The 19,853-nt window shown below is 39.2% G+C and overlaps 3 protein-coding genes and 1 long non-coding RNA gene across 16 annotated transcripts in view; 1 reads left to right on the top strand and 3 right to left on the bottom strand.

Moving 5' to 3' along the window:
• Positions 1 to 8,883, bottom strand: part of pnpla6 (patatin-like phospholipase domain containing 6) — a 38,232-nt gene extending 29,349 nt beyond the window's left edge. For 11 of the 12 annotated variants that reach the window (XM_074630748.1, XM_074630750.1, XM_074630755.1 and 8 more), the window contains exons 1-2: positions 8,797 to 8,883; positions 1,880 to 1,974 (exon numbers count right to left, since the gene is read on the bottom strand). In XM_074630748.1, the coding sequence (XP_074486849.1) occupies positions 1,880 to 1,933 (54 nt within the window). In that variant the 5' untranslated portion in view covers positions 1,934 to 1,974; positions 8,797 to 8,883. Of the gene's footprint in view, positions 1 to 1,879; positions 1,975 to 3,790; positions 3,948 to 8,796 lie in introns of those variants that run through there. The other variant, XM_074630749.1, reaches the window with a different exon arrangement.
• LOC141765002 (uncharacterized) overlaps positions 1 to 19,853 on the top strand; it is a 228,867-nt gene that overhangs the window by 160,648 nt on the left and 48,366 nt on the right. The gene's annotated exons all lie outside the window — the stretch shown is intronic.
• On the bottom strand, positions 11,678 to 15,016 carry atp5pd (ATP synthase peripheral stalk subunit d). Its single transcript, XM_074630730.1, has 6 exons — positions 14,925 to 15,016; positions 13,327 to 13,457; positions 12,828 to 12,924; positions 12,332 to 12,403; positions 11,982 to 12,044; positions 11,678 to 11,861 (listed from the first exon to the last, which is right to left on the bottom strand). Exons 2-6 carry the CDS (start codon positions 13,446 to 13,448, stop codon positions 11,730 to 11,732), a joined length of 486 nt encoding a protein of 161 aa, XP_074486831.1. The 5' UTR covers positions 13,449 to 13,457; positions 14,925 to 15,016; the 3' UTR covers positions 11,678 to 11,729.
• Positions 16,626 to 19,853, bottom strand: part of LOC141764997 (homeobox protein MSH-C-like) — a 38,953-nt gene continuing 35,725 nt past the window's right edge. For both annotated transcript variants that reach the window (XM_074630797.1, XM_074630798.1), the window contains one exon: positions 16,626 to 18,854. In XM_074630797.1, the coding sequence (XP_074486898.1) occupies positions 18,442 to 18,854 (413 nt within the window). In that variant the 3' untranslated portion in view covers positions 16,626 to 18,441. The remainder of the gene's footprint in view (positions 18,855 to 19,853) is intronic.

The following is a 19,853-nucleotide window of genomic DNA, read 5'->3' as shown; positions in this document are numbered from 1 at the left end:
TAGGGGGTACAGGGGGTCTTTAGGGGGAGATAGCAGGTCAACGTAGTGGATGTCACGTAGGCCCTGTTCAGACCTGGTATTAACATGCGTCCTCAGTGATCGGATCACAAGTGGACAGCTCTAAGTACAGGTGTGAACACACTTAATACGCATTGAGGACACATTGAGATCGGATCTTTCAGACCACAGAGGTGGTCTGGGCCACATATGGCCACATTCTTTTAGCAGTGTGTACCGACTCCTCATGTGAATAATAATGGAAATGGGGTGTGACATAATGGAAACTGATGGAGCTGGACTTTGGGCGAGGCTGCGGGAGAAAAAAAAAGCCACTTAGCATGTAAAGAAACCAAGAAAAAAAAGATAAGAGTAAAGCATAAGAATAACTAGGAAATGGCTTATTTCTAATCATGTGCATTTCCTTCCAAAAACAAGCAGATAAAGAGAGAAAAAAACCTCATAGAAAGCACAGTAGTTTTTTCCTTTTGGCTTGATTAGAGAGACTTTTATCACTAAAGTTCACTGAACTGAGCACTTCTTTACAACTCAAAACAAGGCCGTCACTGCAGGGAGTGGAGATCCTGTGGCCAAGATAAGCTTGTTTGACTACCGAGCCATCAGATACAGTATTGCAAGAGCAAGAGTAATATGTTTTTAGTGCTCTGGCTGCGTTCAGCCAATGAGACTGCTGTCTGTCATCAGTGGTTATTGATTTGTGTGTGAGGAGCTAAGGGTTATTTGGCAGTAAAAGGCCTAAGGTGGACACTGGGGGATATTGGCAGTGGGGCTAACAGATGGGTGAGTGCATATAGGCAGGATGTGAACACTGAAATATACTTTAGCTGGAGGCTTCAAGTAGGAGTTTGGAAATAAAAGTGTAAGTTCAAGTGTGGAGAGTGTGTGTGCAAATTTACAGTCCAATAAATTGACAAGCTGGAGTGCGACAAACAGAGAGTCTGTTACTAAACAAGACTCGTGTCCGGTCAGTCTGTGAATTTATGGCTAAATTGTTACACAAATAGTCATTGGTCATGTCTTTAATGTTAAATCCAGCGGTACATGTCTACCAGGTCCGACGAGGACACTAGGGGACGCGCTGCTCCACTCAACTGGCTGTTCAAGCGGTGACGTACCCTATCGTTGAACGCACCTGATTGGTCCCTGGTTTTCTGCTCGCCGTTTCAAACATGAAACAACATGGCGGCCTGCTCGTAAACTTCGTGTTATTCCGTCTAAACAATCCACCAAAATCTACTTCTGAAAACATTTGAAGCTAGAAATAGGCGATGCCACTGCTGAATCTCGCTTCAGTTTAGAACTAGATCGCCTAGTTTGACAGCTTGGTCCAAGTTTCGTGAGCAGAACGCATCGCGCTAGACGACTCATTTGCGTAAAGGACTGTTCCCCGCCTTTTCAATTTGAAAGAGCAACAACCAATGACGAAACTCCAACACTGTGGCTGTCTGAACTCGCAAGGTCAAGCTGGGAAAGAAGTTTAGAGTTTACCAGCCACATTCATCTGGCCTATGTTGGGAAAAGGTCATGTTGAGTTTGACGCCAGTGAGGCCGTTCGCTGTTATGAGCTGCTATTGTGTGCCATGTCTGCAATTTGAGCAGTGTAATTGCCACTAAACATGTGACCTAAGTGCATTTTCTCATTAGCTAATATAAGATAATTGTGCAGAGTTGTGTAAGACACAGATCATGTATGTATTTGTGACAGTCTTTCTGTGAGTCTAAAGCAGGCCTTTCTCGATGAACTTTGGCACTTACCAACTCCTGATGGCTCACAGTACATTTACTCATTAATACCTCGGTTTTATTGCTTTACTCCTATGTGTTTTATCATTATGCCAATAAATCCAGAGAGCAAACCAACCTCGGGACCGGGGGCGTCTCCTTGGACCTCTTGTTCCGAGGTACTCTGTCCCATTGTAACCGTGTTTCTTCATAGGGATGGTCCATCAACGGCCACTGGAAACAAAGACAGATATGCATACTAAACATGCTTTTTTTCATGGAAGACATTTTCACACAGTAGGAAAAGCACAGGTGATGGTTGAATGGCTGTTATGAATAAATGGTCTATCAAAGCAGAAACAAGCCTGTGTTTACTCGTGCACAAACACGTACGGGAATTTAAATTTTTCCCTTTTTACTTTTCAGCTGCATCCATGGAGGGATGCCACCTTACTTGTAGGAACTCGACATCCACAAACAGCCATCAGTGTTTCTTTGAGGCCGCTTCCCAACGTCTGGCTATTTAAGGCCTTTCCCATTTCCTGTGAGCTACAAAATTACATCTGCACAGTTTGTGCTCCCATTAAGAAAATGACTCATCGTAACTACGGACACGCATGCAGCACACAAACAAACACTAAATTGCTCCAAGCTACTGCAAACTAGTGACGAGACACCAGCCAAACAACAAAGAGAGTATGAAGCTGTTAGCACAAAGCCTTGCTTCGGGGCAGAGGATTTGGAAGTGCCTGTTTGTATTCTTAACCGTCTGGTTGCAACAATCATACTTAATCTCTCCTTAAAAAAATCGCTTTAACTGAGTACTAGAGTCAGAGAAGGATCAAATTATTGCGTCCTACAGCAGCACACTGGCGAGGACACTGGGACAGGCTTTGTCTCTCTCTCTCTCTCACACACAGCAGGCTATCTAGATAACAGATAAAAACCTCTCCAGATGGTAACCCCTTCCCCTCTTTTTATCCATCCATCCCTCTCCATTCCCCTCCCTACGGGATGATCTTCTTACTGTCCCAATTAATTGGTGCCACTCCTATTTGGGATTTAAAGAGAACATTTAAGGCAGCATAATAAAAATTTTAAGTTTGTGGTCATAGTTTTTTTTTACAATTTCTTCTTTAAATTCGTGAATATGTCAGTTTGTATACTATTATGTGTGAGTGACTGCAGTAGTGATGATTTTTCACCAGCACACAACTTGATGTCTTTGCGTGAAAGGCTGTGGAGAAGCAGAATATTTTGTTTTTTTCTGAAGATACTGGTATCATATGAAACTAGAAAAAAAAGGAATCCATTTGTACCAACTATATCATACTAGCTTGCCGGAGGCTAAATAACGCTCCAAACTTGCGCCTGGCGAGGAAAAACTAGCACGACCATTTTCAAAGGGGTCCCTTGACCTCTGACCTCCAGATATGTGAATGTAAATGGGTTCTATGGGTACCCACGAGTCTCCCCTTTACAGACATGCCCATTTTATGATAATCACATGCAGTTTGGGGCAGTTTGCCATGTTATGATTTGAGCGCATTTTCTATGCTAAATGCAGTACCTGTGAGGGTTTCTGGACAATATTTGTCATTGTTTTGTGTTGTTAATTGATTTCCAATAATAAATATATACATAAATGTGCATAAAGCAGCATATTTTCCCACTCCCATGTTGATAAGACTATTAAAACACTTGACAAATCTCCCTTTAAGGTACATTTTGAACCGATTAAAAAATTAGTGATTAATTTGCGATTAATCACGATTAACTATTTTAATTAATTGACAGCTTTAGTATTTTTGCTTTTGTTTAATTTACTACACAACCACTATTGCCTTTCCTCCAACCCCTCATCTAAACCTGCATAGAAACAGATGCTGCTGCATACATACTGCAATATTTTACCTCCCCAGGTTGCTCCTTTTTACAGTCAATTAACCACATGCACATTTACTGGGTGTAGCCAAGTATAACCAGAATCCTCTGATCACTGAGCTACTACACTGAAGCAATAATTCCCAAAGTTCATCCAGCTACATACCACCTCTCTCTGCCCACAGACTGATTCAGCTGACACAGGCCTGTGTGCTGCTGCTGCTGGGACGACAAGCTTCATTCGCTGTCTATGGGCAAATAAACAGCTATGTTAGCTTAGCACGCCGAGGTCCACCGATTCCCCACTCCTACTCTGACGACTCCAGCAGAATGTGAGGCTGGAGGGAGAACAAGCTGCCTCACAACACACTCGATGTTTGCTGAGGAGGGCATACAAAGTAGGCTACGGCGCTAGCGTGAAGAAACCTATAAACAAGCAAGTGTCTCATGGCTGATAGCCAACTGACCATTAGAGAAAAGACATTACCATAGCCATAGAATGGACTACAAACAGGCCTCTTGTTCTGTGTCCCAAGTATTCATTTAAAGGATGTTTGAATGCATGTTGATCGGTAGATGAAGAGAAAAAATAATTGATTACCATTTTAGTCTGTCAATACATCGTGATGCAATAGATTCAGAATTACTCTTTAGTTGCTCTAGTTGAATACTACTAATAAAAAACTAACAAAAGCAAAAGTTTGTTTTTGTTTTTTATCAGAATCTGAGGATGAGCTGCAACTAACGTTTAATTAATGAATCAATTAGTCGATCGACAGAGAAATAACTTAAATTGAATCAACTTTGATAATCGATACTCTTTTTCAGTCATTTTTAAAGCAAAAATATCAAATGATTGTCTCTTGCTTGTAATCATGAAATTAACTGATAATGAAAATAATAGTTAGTTGCAGCACTATTATTAATTCCTTGTTTAGTCTATAAAAGATAATACAAATAGTAGAAAATAATGCTCATCACAACTTCCAGAGTCCAAGGTTTCTTCAAATATCTTGTTTTTTTTGTCCAAAACCCAAAGAAATTCACTTTGCGATGACATAAAACAGAGAAAAGCAGCAAAACATCTCATTTGAGAACCAGATATTTAGTGCTTTTTCCCTATTTGTGCTTGAAAAATGACAAACAATTAATCAATTATCAAAACAGTTGTCAATTATGTTTGTCAATCGAGTAAGAGATTAATTGATTAAATGCTTCAGCTCTAATCTGACGTTTGTTGTTAATAACAATGACTATGTTTTGACTGCTAAAAGTAAAAAAAAATATTATCTAGCCGTGAAGCAACAACACAGGCTGGCATCATCTACATCTTTCATCTGATGCATTTCCTGCTTAAACCTATAACATCAGTGGCTGAGAGAGGGCGGCTGAACTGCTGCATAGATGAAATCTAATCAGTGAAAGGTTGAGGATGCAGTGTCGCGTTACATGAAGTAACCCTGCAAGTCACAAACAAACCACAGAACAGGATGCTGCTACTGCGTGGACACACAGTTTCAAATGAGAATCTTCAGCATTAATGTTGACTAGTCTGTGTACAGCACCTTTATAACATTAAAATATGTGTTATTGCAATATATCGCAATAAACTAAATCGTAACATGTATCGTCTTGCCAACACACAGCCCTAAAAATCAACACCAGCCAAATGTCAGCAAATGTTGGCTGCAGGGTTGGAATTAACTTTTTTGTCCACCTGCCACTGTGGCTGGTGGATTCCAAAGTCTACCAGTCACTCAATAGAGTATCATTGTTTTTTTGGCTGGTGTGTGAAGGAAATCTAGCAGCCACTTGCATATTTTACCAGCATTTGGCTGGTGGCTGCCTGGTGCTAATTTCCAACCCTGTTTGGCTACAGTTGGATCTTTCATTTATTGGTCTTTGGCAGGTATCCAGCCATCATTTGCAAATCCTTTTTTATTCTGAAAACCAAAAACTGAGCATAGCTTGTGGATTTTAGGATGTTCCTGTACTGTCCCTTGTGCTGTAAAACGTTTCTTACTCTGTTTCTTGTGCAGCAGCCTCTGTAACACAACTTTCATCATTCCGGATAAGAGCGTTGACCAAAACGTATTGCTACACAACACAAACACTTTGCCTCAGATTGTCTCTCTTTCTCCCTTTGTTTCTTCACACCATCGTGTGTGGTAATAGAACTGTAAGAACAGCACAGGCGTGCTATCCCCTAGAGATGAGACAGTAGCCAGCCTTTAGCCTCCTAGCAGTGCCTCCCTCCATGCAGGCCTATTCCCATTGTTCTCAATGAACAATGAAGCTAGTGTTGACTCCACTGTCCAGGGGCAGACCTGGGCCGACTACTAACACAACCACGTCTGTTTTCACCTAACACAATACACCCTCTAGCTAGGCCATGAGATTCACAATAACAATAACGTGCCTGTAGGATGATGTGTTTGAACCCACAGACACAAGGTAAAAAAAACATTACAAAAGCTGTGACTCTGCACTACATCCATATTTTAATGATTTAACAGTGGAAGAACACAACCACAGAGAAACATGTCTTTGGTTGAATGTGCTACTGTCAACACAATTACTTTAGTCTGTCACCCTTGACCCTGAAAGTCAAGTCAAACTGTTAGTTTCACTTTACAATATACCTTTATAGAAACATGTCTTAAAGCAGTGATTCTGAAAGTGACTCTCTGTCGGGGGGTCCGCGAAACAATTAGCTATAAATTATAAAATTGTGTATCATTAAATGTGTATATCTAGAGATGGGGAGCATTTCCACCAATAATGAAAATATGTTGTGTCCATTACTCCCACCAACGTTAGCTTTGGGCCAGTAGAAACTCTGAAGTTCATATTTTTTTTAATTGAAGCATTTCCTGAAAGTCAGTGATTTTAAATATCTGGATTTATTATGCCAGTCTTTCATTTTACTTGAAATGTAGGCTATAAATGCCGTCAGGTTGAGTCCAACTGCAATTTGAATAAAATCCATCCATCCATTATCTGTAACCGCTTATCCTATTCAGAGTCGCGGGGGGGCTTGAAGTCAATCCCAGCTGACATTGGCCAAAGGCTGGGTACACCCTGGACAGGTCGCCAGACTATCACAGGACTGACACATAGAGACAGACAACCATTCACGCTCACATTCACACCTACAGGCAATTTAGAGTTACAGTTAACCTGCATGTCTTTGGACTGTGGGAGGAAACCCACACTAACACAGGGAGAACATGCAAACTCCACACAGAAGGGTTTTTGAACCTGCGACCCTCTTGCTGGAATTCGACAGTGCTAACCACTGCACCACCGTGCCACCGTTGAATAAAATCAAGTGCCATTTATAACATTGCAAATTTCCCAGCTGTTGGATTTATAAAGGATTACCTCATCTTATCTTCACATGATTCAAATTTAAATATCTTACATTTAAATATTACATTATTAATCCCAAATACAAATGGCAGCAAAGTACTGATCAAGGTGAACCCAGAGGTCGACATGAGCTCATATTTCCCTCCAGCCAAAATAGTTTTGCCCAATTTGCCCCCACAGAGAGAGGTGTTGCCTTACTGCCCTCTCGTACTGTACATACCCTGGCTGGCAGGATTGTTCAGTCAAGTTGTAAACACATCCAGAAGGCGGGGGGGGGAAGGGACAGATTAACAGATTACTGAAAAAAAGTGGTTTTCTTTCAATACGATACGATACAACTTTATTGTCCGTTTGCACTGAAATTCATTGTGCATCCACAGGCAGCTCAGTTTGAGAAAAAGTACACATACAACAGACATCCTGTTACCATAGACAGACAGACAAGTAACACCCATCAGACAAAAAAACAAAACATCACAATTATTCATACATAACCCATTACAAAATGACCATCTGTCTTCTGGATTTACATGTCTTTAGCAGCACATTAATTATTATTTAGCAACAAGATGGACTGATGGACAAAAGTTTTCTTTAACCTGATGTGGTTAAATGTAGGGACTCTGAATCACCTCTTTGGAGGGCAGAAATTGATATTCCCCATTTAAAAGGTCCCATATCATGCTTATTTTCAGGTTGATTCTTGTATTTTGTGTTTCTAATAGAACATGTTTACATGCTGTAATGTTCAAAAAACACATTATTTTCCTAGTACTGTCTGCCTGAATATACCTGTATTTACACTCGGTCTGAAACGCTCCGTTTTAGTGCATTTCGACGGAATTTCAACGGAATTGCGTTGCTAGGCAAAATCTTGGGTCCATGTTTACTTCCTGTCAGCTGATGTTATTTACATACACTGCAACAGGAAATAAGCTGGGACACATTTAGAATGTTTACGTTTAAAACCGTGTAATGGTCTAAATATTGTATATTTGTGACATCACAAATGGACAGAAATCCTAACGGCTTGTTTCAAACGCGCAATTTCTGAATACGGGTGGGTGTGTATTTCTACGTATATTGAGCATTTTAATAGTTTAACAGTATTTATAAAGCACTTAAACCTGCTTTATTATGTAAAATACCTGAAAATCTCACTTTTTTCCTATATGGGACCTTTAAAACATGTAAGGGATCAGAAGAGATGCTGTTGACAAGTCTGAGCATGCTGTTGTTGTGAGCTGCTTGAAAGGAGGCTGTCACAGGTTGGCCAATAGACCTCAAAGCTCGTACTAAATGGAGCTACTGCCCACCAGCAGCAGCAGCGGCTGTTTTGACGCAGTGGTTGTGTTAGCTAAGCTAGCTAACAGTCACGGGAAGGGGATTGTGGCTGAACAGATAATACATGACGTCAGGCCTTTATTGGTGTTTAAGGGGAATTTCCAAACAATGAAACATTAAACATGTATGGAGGTTTAACTGTTTTGTCTTTGGTTGGATTCGTGGGGTTTAAAATAGCAGACATCTGTCCACCATCCAGGACAGAGGACACCTGGCTGACTGTCCCATCCATCCATACTGTACATTAATTTTGTAACGGTCGCTGTTTGACCTCCAATCCCACTGAGCTCAGCCGTTATTGACACACTTTGAACGGATGTTTCCACCGTTACCGACCACTCACCAACGCTCTCAAGTCTCAGTAAATCACAACGACCGTGAGCTAAAGCACCTATCATGCTGAAATCATGTCATTAAATTATCGATAGGTTATTATTAAAGAAGAAGGCATTTTACCTGAGCTGATAGACTCCCGTCAAACCGTCACTAACTGTCAGTTAGCATACCAACGGAAATCATCTCTATGAAGCCCCGCCTCTTTTTACTTCCACCTAGTGTTGTGTCACGAACGAGCCGTTTCAAAGAGCCGGCTCCTTTTTTTTTTTTTTATATTATTTTTATTGACAAATTTTAATGACAACACATACATCAAACAAAAATCAAAACCCTTAACCCAACCCAAAAGTTCATGCACCTGCACTCGCACACTCATACACACACCCACACACATTTACACCCGGGGAGGGGTGATACAAATAACTAAGAGATAATTATCTAAACCGCATGTCAAGGACAAAACATACATATCGTTACATACAGTATCATCCACGCGATAGTTAAATGCAAGCCGTCCATAATGGGAGTATTCAACAACAGAACAGAGAAAAGGAAAAACAAAACAATCAATATACATACAAATAAAAAATACAAATATTGTCAAACTGAGTCCAAATATTACAGAAAGGGGCCCCAAGATTCTTCCCATTTATGTTGACATTTAAATTATTGGCTCGCAATTTCTCCATGTGGATAACTGAGACCAGTTCATGCAACCAGTTTCTGAAGCACGGTGGAGTTGGTGTCTTCCCGTCTTTGAGAATCAAAGTCGATGGGAGCCGGCTCCCGTCGGAGAGCTGTTTTTTTTTTTTTCTTCTTTCTTTAATTAATTCAAGGCAGAATGACAGGACGATCTTCTCCGCGCCACGGGCACTCCATGCACTGACTGTGACTGAATGTTGTGTTAATGACGTCCGTGCGACCAATCAGGTGATGACAGACAAGGATCATAACATCAAGCAGGGAGGGCCCGGGAGGGGCCAGGAGGGGCCTGGAGGGGCGGGGGTGCGCGGCGCGCTGACAGTCTACAGGTACAGAGCTGGAGGAAGAGGAGGAGAGAAATAGAGAGAGGAGTGCGGTGCGCGAATAGCAGACAAGATGAGTGACGGTCGGAAACGAAGCAGCATGTAAAATTATGGTATTCTGGAAATTATAAGGTTTAGTAGAATTATATTGAATAATTTAAGTGATATATGTGCACACATACTACAATAATAGGTAAAAACAGCGCTAAATTTGGCTGAATTATAAAAGGCATAAGTGCCTAAAACGAAGAGCAGTTTGGGAGCCGCAAGAGCCGGCTCTTCTTGGTGAGCTGAGCCAAATGATCTGGCTCACTAAAAAGAGTCGGAATTCCCATCACTACTTCCACCAGGATTCTGGCCAATCAACGACCGAGACGCTGTAAAGATGGACCAATCAAAATGCAAGGCTGGGGCTATATCCCGCCCACATGTTAGTAAATACATAGTCGGTGTCCAATGATTATTGAGGGACACAACTAGTCGAGCCATGATTGGATAACGTCTTGATTGACATGTTACATTAACCTATCAAAGCAGATGAGCTTCAGAGTGTTGCACTGATATGAGTAAGTACTTGACTTACTGTATGCTAATGTATAATTTAAGGTTTATCATTGATTACAGTGAATACTCCACATCCAGCACTACTCCCAGTAGACCACTTACACACCAAAAAAACTGACTATAACCTGATATTTTCAGGTGGAAATTAATTTATTCATTCATTCTCACTGTGCAATATCATTTTCCACTTGTGCAATTTTGTTAAGTCTGTTTGTCAATACTGTATTTTTATACTTCCTTTTATTTAAATGGTTCACATTTTGTTACTTTTTTTTTTACTGTGTTAGCTGATGCTTCTTGTTTTTTGCACTATCCCCTTTGCTGCTGTACCGTGCAAATTTCCCCACTGCGAGACTAATAAAGGAATATCTTATCTCATCTTATCTTATAAAGTGATCAGCCTACATCAAGTCTATCATCTACCAGACCTGTGTGCTCTACTGTACCTCAAAATGCTGCTAATTGAATCAGGAAACTTCTCTGATATCAATGTGATTGATTTAATGCCCACAGCACATTCGCCATGGCAACACATCTTTTATCATACAGTGGTTACAGATATCAATCTGACAGTAGATTAACGACAACATTATAGTATATGTCAAAATATATTGCTTTTTTAACTTACTAGTTTACCTTTCAAAGTAAAACTAATGCAACATCGCCCTCTTGTGGGTTCCATCTATATCACAAGCTGTCTTTACTTTATTTGTTCAATATTTCAAAACTACAACAGAGTATCAGGGCCACATTGAGTCTGAGATTTTGAGAATAAAGTCATAATATTACGAGAAAAAGGCAATAATTTAATGAGAATAAAATCACACTATTTAAGATAGAAAAAGTCGTAATATTACGAGAATAAAGTCATAACTTTACGATAAATAAAGTAATTTCCTCCTCTATAAAAGAGGCATTTTTCCCATCAGGTCCGTGTGGTTCTTTCTTCAGAATAAATGCAGTTTCTTGCACAATCTTTTTAAGGTCCTGATACTGATGTGGTGCTGATGTGCCAAAAGATGAAATATTTCGTTATTTCTGAAACCTAAACTAAGGTATAACTTTACAAGATGCTCCACATCCCTCATTTTCACACAGGCGGCACGCTGCTCTATTTCCCCTCTAAAATAACACGAAAAATTACTTTATAATATTATGATTTTATTCTCATAAAACTACGACTTTTCTCTTAAACTTGTGACTTTGTTCTCATAATACGACTTTTTTCTCGTTAACTTATGACGTTATTCTTATAATATTACAACTTTTTTCCCGTAAATCGATGACTTTATACTCAAAATCTCAGATTTTTTTCGCCCCCTCAATGTGGCACTAATACTCCGTCACACGAAACAACTCAGATAGACATCTGAAAACAAAATGTGTATCAAATGAATAAAATAATCAAATAGTTCTCTTTAAAATACATAAACTTTATTGTGAGGGGAGTTTCCAGTAATGGGATTACAGATCCGCAATGGGCTTGTGGGGCCAGTAGGGATATTTGACCTTGTCCAACTTGGTCTCAGGGAAGGTGTTGTTGAGGTCCTCGATGGTCATCTGGTCGAAGGGGATCATGTTGTTGAATTTATCCAGCTGATAGCAAACACAAAAGAACAGAAAGAGAAACGGGGAAAAAAAACTTATGGTTATAAATACAGGTTCCCAGAAGAAGTCCATGAGTTGTTTTAGCAACAAATGCAACTACTGTCTCACCTCTTGCTCATACTGAGCGATGCGGGCCTTCGATCCTTCAACGTAGGCTGATGCACTTTTATTCTGTTAGAGAAAGTGAAACAATTACATCTGACAATGGAAAATGACAACAGTTTGAATTAATTCCAGTTGTGGTATATGTCTCTTTTTACTTTGATTTACAATGTCTGTTTTAATGTTGGTTGAATTTCATGATCGTGATGAATTTGTGTGTATTAAAATTCTCTTATATAAATGCCAATTTTGGTTTATCTGTATCAGTTTTCCAATTAAAAGTCAACACATTTTACAACAGTAAAATAAAGCTGAAATTCAGGCAATACATGGATTTGTTTGGTGTCATCACTTACAGCTTCAGCTTCCTGTGTATTGATGGCGCTCGTCTGTGTGTCCACAGGCTCGGGGATCTGCAGGGCTTTGAACTGTGTGTGGGAGGAACATTTATCATTTACCACTGCAGCGCAAAGCAACAAATGCTGAACAAACTATTGAATGAAATTATGACTTAGCTGCACAACCACCAGCTAAACTGATTATTCATGCAGAGGAGACCAAAAGGAGATTTAAGCTGTAGTTTGCCTGCTACAATAGATCACTAGCACTGTAACCCTCACGGCCTGTACAGATGGCTCCAAGGTATTAATGCTCCGTTGTATTCACCATTAATGTACGTTTACATTATCTGGAAAGGTCTCAGCACAGCTGGACGCAGCCATAAAGATATGCCAGCTACAACTACAGTGAAAGTTGCCATGTAGTGTCAGAAGTGGGATTTTAACCCACATTTCACGGAGAGACTGCATAATGCTCATGACCCGTTGAATAAACCAGTCAAGTAAAGCTCACCTTCTTCTCGAACTCATCAACCATCCCGGCTTTGGCCACTGTGCTCCTGTAGAAACTCCAGTCGATGGCTACCGGAGTCGCTGGCAGAGAGGTCAGTCTGGTAGGAAGAGAGAAGATGGAGTTTAACAGATGACAATGAAGGTACAGTGAGCAAACTGAGAAAATCAGTACAGAATGACGCGTGATTATCCTTCCAACACCTTGCAAAGCTTCTCAGCCAGGTGGACACTTAAGCTCTGTAGCCCTGGTACGTGCCACTCTCTCATTGCATGTAAGATAGCAGCAGACTCCTTTGAAACTTCCCTCAGACTGATGTCATTTTTTTTATCAGCAAGAAACAAACACCAAGCAGTAAAGACTTAAATAAACTATTAATATTCAGTTGCACTGTTTGTTGTGTTCTCTCATGGTGTATTAGCCAAGAATGAAGTTCAGCACTATAAGACCTAAATTGACTTTAGCATGACTTGCTAAAGCCTGTTGTTGGTGTAAAACTAACTTGGCAGCGATGGCATCACTGCGAGTCTTCAGTGAGTTGAACATGCCCCTCTGGTTGGGTGGGACCCGCTCAGCAAACGCCAGCCAGTCAACGGCCTTCAGGGCTACACGACGGCTTGCCATTCTGCCTGTCTGGAAGGTAGAAGGAAATAAACGTCAACAAAAACAGCAAAATAATCCAGGCCACATGTGTCTGCAAAAACGATTGTGTATGTAAAATGTTTTCCCAGTTATATACACAGTACACACAGTTGCCCGTTCACGAGGTACACCTAATTAATACCAACAGTCTAGTACAACAGCCATGCAATAAATCCTACCATCATTAATGGTAATGTTTACGTTGAAGCTATTTGAGAGTTTGACAATTTTTTTATTTAAAGTCTTTTTTGAGTTAACTTGAGTTAGGTCATGATCCACTGTTACTAAGGTCAACAGTGATATTTCACACTTGTGTTTTAGGGAGGTGTTGATACAGTTTCTGAGGATTTTGGATGCTGTATTTGCTGATGAAATGTATTGTGTTATACTAATATTTACCCCATGTATATCAGTAACGGTAGATTAAAAATTAGAAACACAGGTCAGTTTAATACAACACCAAAAATGCGTCTTCCAAAAAGACCATGAAGTTGAATAAACACCTCTAAATCAGCGTCAACAAATGCTGAACATCATTTATCATCGCGTTATTGCAGGGCTGTGTATTTAGCTACATTAGTTTTAACTAAGTGCAATTAATTATCTTGAAACTGAGTGTATATGGCACCAGTTTCTTCTGCATTGCAACGAAAACATAATATTTGATAGTGACGATGCAATTTAACATAGTTCCAATACAGGGCATGAAACTGATGTGCTGCAGAGAGAGTTTATAGCTGCTGTATTTTCAACTCTTGTCCCTACACATACACCAATACACCTTGGTAATTTACAGTACAATTATATATAACCTGAAGAAAATGTCCTTGCTATACAGTGTAAGTGAGGCCTGGTTGCTAGACAGACAAAAACCTGGTCACCTCCAATCTAATGTACACTGCAAGGTTATGTCATAATGCAGTTACTCAATTCAGTGCAGCGGGTTCACTTTTAAAGATTAACTCCAGGATACAGACTATGTCTCAGGATGAAACAAACTCCAGGATACAGACTATGTCTCAGGATGAAACACTGACGTTTGTGTTAAAACGTGCAGACAAGTAACAGCATTACTGCAGGTAGGAATATAGACATTAATGCACAGTCACGTCCGACTGAAGGTCTTAAAATGGTAAAGCATGATTTGAACGACTAATGGAGACGATGAGATGATTGAAAACACGTTTCTGACAGTCAATGACACCAGGCCCTTGACATTGTGTTCCTGCACGGCTAGCTAACGGTAGCTAGCTCTGTTAGCTCTGTTAGCTCTGTTAGCTCTGCTAGCCAAGGTCAGAGAAGAGTCTCAGCTTTTCCACAAAACACCGAGTGAACGTTGAGTTTACTGTTGAATATCGAGCACAACGATGAATATAGCAGCTGCACAAATGAGTATTTAGTAACAGAATGTCATTAGATGTTGTTTCATTCAGCAGACAGCTCCTCTGATGGACTCACCTGCTGTAAGGAGGGTAGTCAGTGACGGTGGGAAGACGGAAGTGCGTCATCCTTATCAGCACAGGCAGCAGCGAGTCCGCCACCGCCCCCTGGTGGACGGGCAGAGTAACTACAACCAGTCATTTTTTTATTTTTTATTTATTTTATTTAACCTTTACTTAACCAGGTTAGTCTCATTGAGATTAAGAACCTCTTTTCCAAGAGAGACCAGCTGGCCAAGACGTTCAGCAGCAGGAACACAAAGTTGCAGACACATTGACACAAATACAGATAAAATACAATTCACAAACACTAAAAGCACTACATTTGCATCAAAAGAGAACTATCTAAAGACAGATGGGGGGACAAAAAGGAACTTTTCTGGGAGTCAGCTGTACAACAAGGGAGCTAAAAATAATACTGCCTGCAGCTGCTCGTCCAAAGCAAAACAAGACTACAACTATATGACTAAATGTATAGCTGCACCTAAGTGCTTTAATGTCGAAAATATTAAATATATACCATAATAAGCTGTAAGTCGTGTTTCTGTGATTTTATTTAGCCTATAAATGCGACACATGATTTTTTTGTTGTTGGAGGGGAGAGGTAGGGTACAGAGAGCAAACGAGCATCAACATTAATATGAGAAAAGTTTTAATCTTTTTTAATATAACCTGTGTTAAACATTGGTTCATAAATCCCTGCAGAACAAACAGTTATTAACCTCCAGGCTACATCAAGTGAACCAAACAACAGACACATTCGAATTACAATGCCCACACTGTTTAACATCAGCATGGGCCGTTTTTAAAAATAATATTTCCCCACAATGGCATCGAGCTGATCATTTGTGCTCATTTGTGTAATATGTCTTCTTTTTATTGTTATTATTATTATGGGCATGGTAACAACAGGCAGGTGAATATCGGCCTCTAGAGGTGCGCAGCAACGACACGTCGCCTGTCACATTCTTACAATTACATTATTATAGTATTTTTATTTAAGAAAAATAACATTATTCGCAGATATTTAATTTTTCACTTTCTCACACCCCCACCACTGCCTAGACAAAATAACGTATAATAACATATCTACACAGGGAATGATGTTTCAAAATTCAGTAGTAAGATAAAAGAAAAAGTAAATAATGGCTCTAAAGCTGTCTTATTGGAAATAGGGCACATGTGTCTTTTTTTAACAAATGACAAGATATGTTAAATGTATTTACGTTTCCAAATGATTTGTTAAAAAGTGCCAAAGAAGACATAAAGTTGTGTTCAAATATTTGTTTTCACTTTAACATATTAGGTGTTTAACTGATATTGTCTCAGATTCATATTGAAATCTCCCTGACAATTTATTTCCAAAGAGTTTTACTAAATAGGTTATATGCTATTTTGAATGTAAGCTATGGAAAGTGAATGGCACGATATTGGAAAAAAAAATCACATAATTATTTGGGCCATTTTCAAATTATACATTAATAACAATTATGTGGGCAGGCAATAAGGGTAATTTTGGAACAATGGTTGAGGTTTGGCTTGCTTATATTGCTTTCATTCAAAATTTCATTAATAATCAAAAATAAAAACAATTATCTCATATTAGTATAATGAAGTCCAATTTCTTGGAGGAGCATTGCATATGAACTCCTTCACTGATTCATCAAGCTCTAAAGAAAAAATAAAGTAAAACGTTGAAAAGGAGTCAGCCACTTTCAGGTCTTGTATAATGTTTATTTACTAAAATCAGTTTTTACAAGTAACTGAGCATTTAGATAGAGTGATGTATGTACACAGTACAGATACAAAGATATTCAATAAATACCACATTTCCTGCTGCTCTTCAAGCGAGGCTGCAGGGCTTTATGAACACTACACATTTTATTTACATTTACAGCAAAAAAAAAAAAAAATAATCTTCAAACAAAATCTATTATCACTCCCATGAAGGCCACGTTGTGAGAGTAAAAAAAATATCTAATACACGTGTTTTTTTTCTAAAATATAATTTTGCTCCATGTTTACAAAAATGTAGAATTCGTGACTGGAAACTGCTGTAAGGAAATATTCACACAGCAACTCTGCAGGAAAACTGCAGTTTTACCAGAAACAGTCGATGCTGCTGAATGAGGAGGAATACTTCAAGTGATACTCGATAGTCTTAAGGCACTGACACCGTTTAAGTACTTTTCTGTTGCTTTAATACCTCCGCATCCATCCAGATCATGTCTGGACACACTTTAAATACCCACTTCTTTCACAAACTACTGCGCAGCACGGTCAAGGGACTGGAATGAGACGTTTAAGGCATGTCGTTTAAAAACCTGACATTTACTTTTGGAGTATTGCCTCAGTAATTGTAGGCCTGTGAATCCACAATCCACAGTCTTTCAGTCCAATTACGCACACAATTACGCATCAAAAAATGTGTCCCAGAATTAATTATTTTTTATCCTGGAGGTTAGAAAATTTCTATAAATCTAAAAAAGAATGTATCCGAGGTGTAGAAAACGCATCATCCTCATAAGTGTATTGCAACCATGACAGAAGACATTTACTTTTGGAGTATTGCCTCAGTAATTTTAGGCCTGGGAATCCAATATTCAGTCTTTCAGTCCAATTACGCATCAAAATAATGTCCCAGAATTAATTATTTTTTATCCTTGAGGTTAGAACATTTCTTTAAACTCCAAATTTAAAATAGAAAAATAATGTATCCGAGGTGTAGAAAACGCATCATCCTCATAAGTGTATTGCAATCATGATGACAGAGGACATTTTTTCTCTTAAAGGTCCCATATCGTGCTCATTTTCAGGTTCATCCTATATTTTGTGTTTTTACTAGAACATGTTTACATGCTGTAATGTTCAGAAAAAACTTTATTTTCCTCATAGTGTCTGCCTGAATATACCTGTATTTACCCTCTGTGTCTGAAACGCTCCGTTTTAGTGCATTTCAATGAAATTGCAACAGAATTGCGTTGCTAACAGTTTAGGTCCATGTTTACTTCCTGTCAGCTGATGTTATTTACATACACTGCAACAGGAAATAAACTGGGACACATTTAGAATGTTTATGTTTAAAAACCGTGTAATGATCTAATATATTGTATATTTGTGACATCACAAATGGACAGCGGCTTGTTTCAAAAACACAGTTTCTGAATACGGGCTGTGTGTGTTTCTCCGTATATTGAGTGTTTTGATAGTTTAACAGTATTTATATATCACTTAAACCTGCTTTATAATATAAAAAACATGAAAATCTCACTTTTTACAATTTGGGACCTTTAAGGTAGGCTGTTAAGGTGGGCCAGCTTTTCCCCTTAAAGTGAAAAGCCGCTCCTCTGAGTTTTGCTCAGCCTTTAATTTAATTTGTTAATATTTCTTTTAACTGTTTAACCGAGTGTTTTGATAGTTTAACAGTATTTATATAGCACTTAAACCTGCTTTATAATGTTAACGACCTGAAAATCTCACTTTTTACAATATGGGACCTTTAAAACCCACACATATACACACACAGTTATGGGCCACTAAGACAAGTAGTACATCCCATAAGTGACTGGTCCGCCGAAGAGTCCCGGCACCGGCAGACTGGGTCTATGGAAGGCGTTAGATGGACCCCAGGCTGGTGAACCCATGTGGGCTCCGAGAGGCAGCGGCAGCGCGAAGGCCGGCAGGAGGGGTTTGGAGGCCAGTTTGTACTTCTCCAGCTCGGCCTCCTGCAGTCTCTTGGCTTTGGCTCTGCGGTTCTGGAACCAGATCTTGACCTGAGTCTCCGTCAGGTTGAGTGAGTTGGAGAACTCTGCTCTCTCTGCGATGGAGAGGTACTGCTTCTGGCGGAACTTGCGCTCCAGAGCCAGCAGCTGGGAGGTAGTGAAGGGCGTGCGAGGTTTCCTGTTGTTCTTGTGTTTCCGTAAAGTACACGCAGGTGGACTCGAGCTGCCTGTTGGACAAAAACAAAATACAAAGAGAAATAGGTCAGATTAAACCGACGCGTAATTGTCACATCATCACAGCAGGTGAACTTTCAATATTAAATGCAAACACATGATACAGGAAGTAAACACATCAATAAATAGATTTTACTATGATAAATGCATCCTCTATGTATCACATTCTGTCGTGCAAACATCAGTTGTAAAGCTTAATATCACATTTTGCTTTATAACTGTGTGTGTTTTACCTGTTATATGTTTTATCTGCCTCGTTTAGTCCTGTCAAGTATTTGTTTAAAAGCACTGACCAGAAGTGACAACTGTGAATCTCGTTGTATTTAATACAATGACAATAACGCTTTATATTCTATTCTGTTCTATTCTATGTATCACCTGCATCTAAAGGTAAATATCAAAAGAAAAATTTAAACTAAAATATAAGAAAGAACAATTTGAGAAAGAACCAAATGTGTGCTTCACATGCTCTGCAGCACAACACTTTAATTTATCTGCAGTTTGTAAGATATTAAAAAGGTAACATGCAAGAAAGACTTTTAGGCACAGCCAGTAGAGCTATAGGGGCAATATCAACAAGGAAATTATGATTTAGTGTATCTGTTGCCTAATTACATTGCAAACACATGATACAGGAAGTAAACACACATCAATAAATAGGTTTTACTGTGTATCACAGATCACATTCAATCGTGCAAACATTAGTTGTAAAGATTAATATCACCCTTTGCTTGCATATATCACCTGCATCTAAAGGTAAATGTCAAAAGAAATATGTAGACTAAAATATAAGAATTTGACAAAGAACTAAATGTGAGCTTCACATGCTCTGCAGCACAACACTAATTTGTAAGATATTAAAAAGGCAACATGCAGGAAATACTTTTACGCACAGCCAGTAGAGCTATAGGGGCAATATCAACAATGAAATTATAATTTGGATTTTGGGGGGATTTGGGTTTAGTTAGTTCTGCTTAGTATTTAATTGTAGT

The sequence above is a fragment of the Sebastes fasciatus genome, chromosome 3, assembly GCF_043250625.1.
Source record: "Sebastes fasciatus isolate fSebFas1 chromosome 3, fSebFas1.pri, whole genome shotgun sequence".
In the NCBI taxonomy this organism is placed as follows: domain Eukaryota; kingdom Metazoa; phylum Chordata; class Actinopteri; order Perciformes; family Sebastidae; genus Sebastes; species Sebastes fasciatus.
This window is presented reverse-complemented; position numbering and strand designations above follow the sequence as displayed.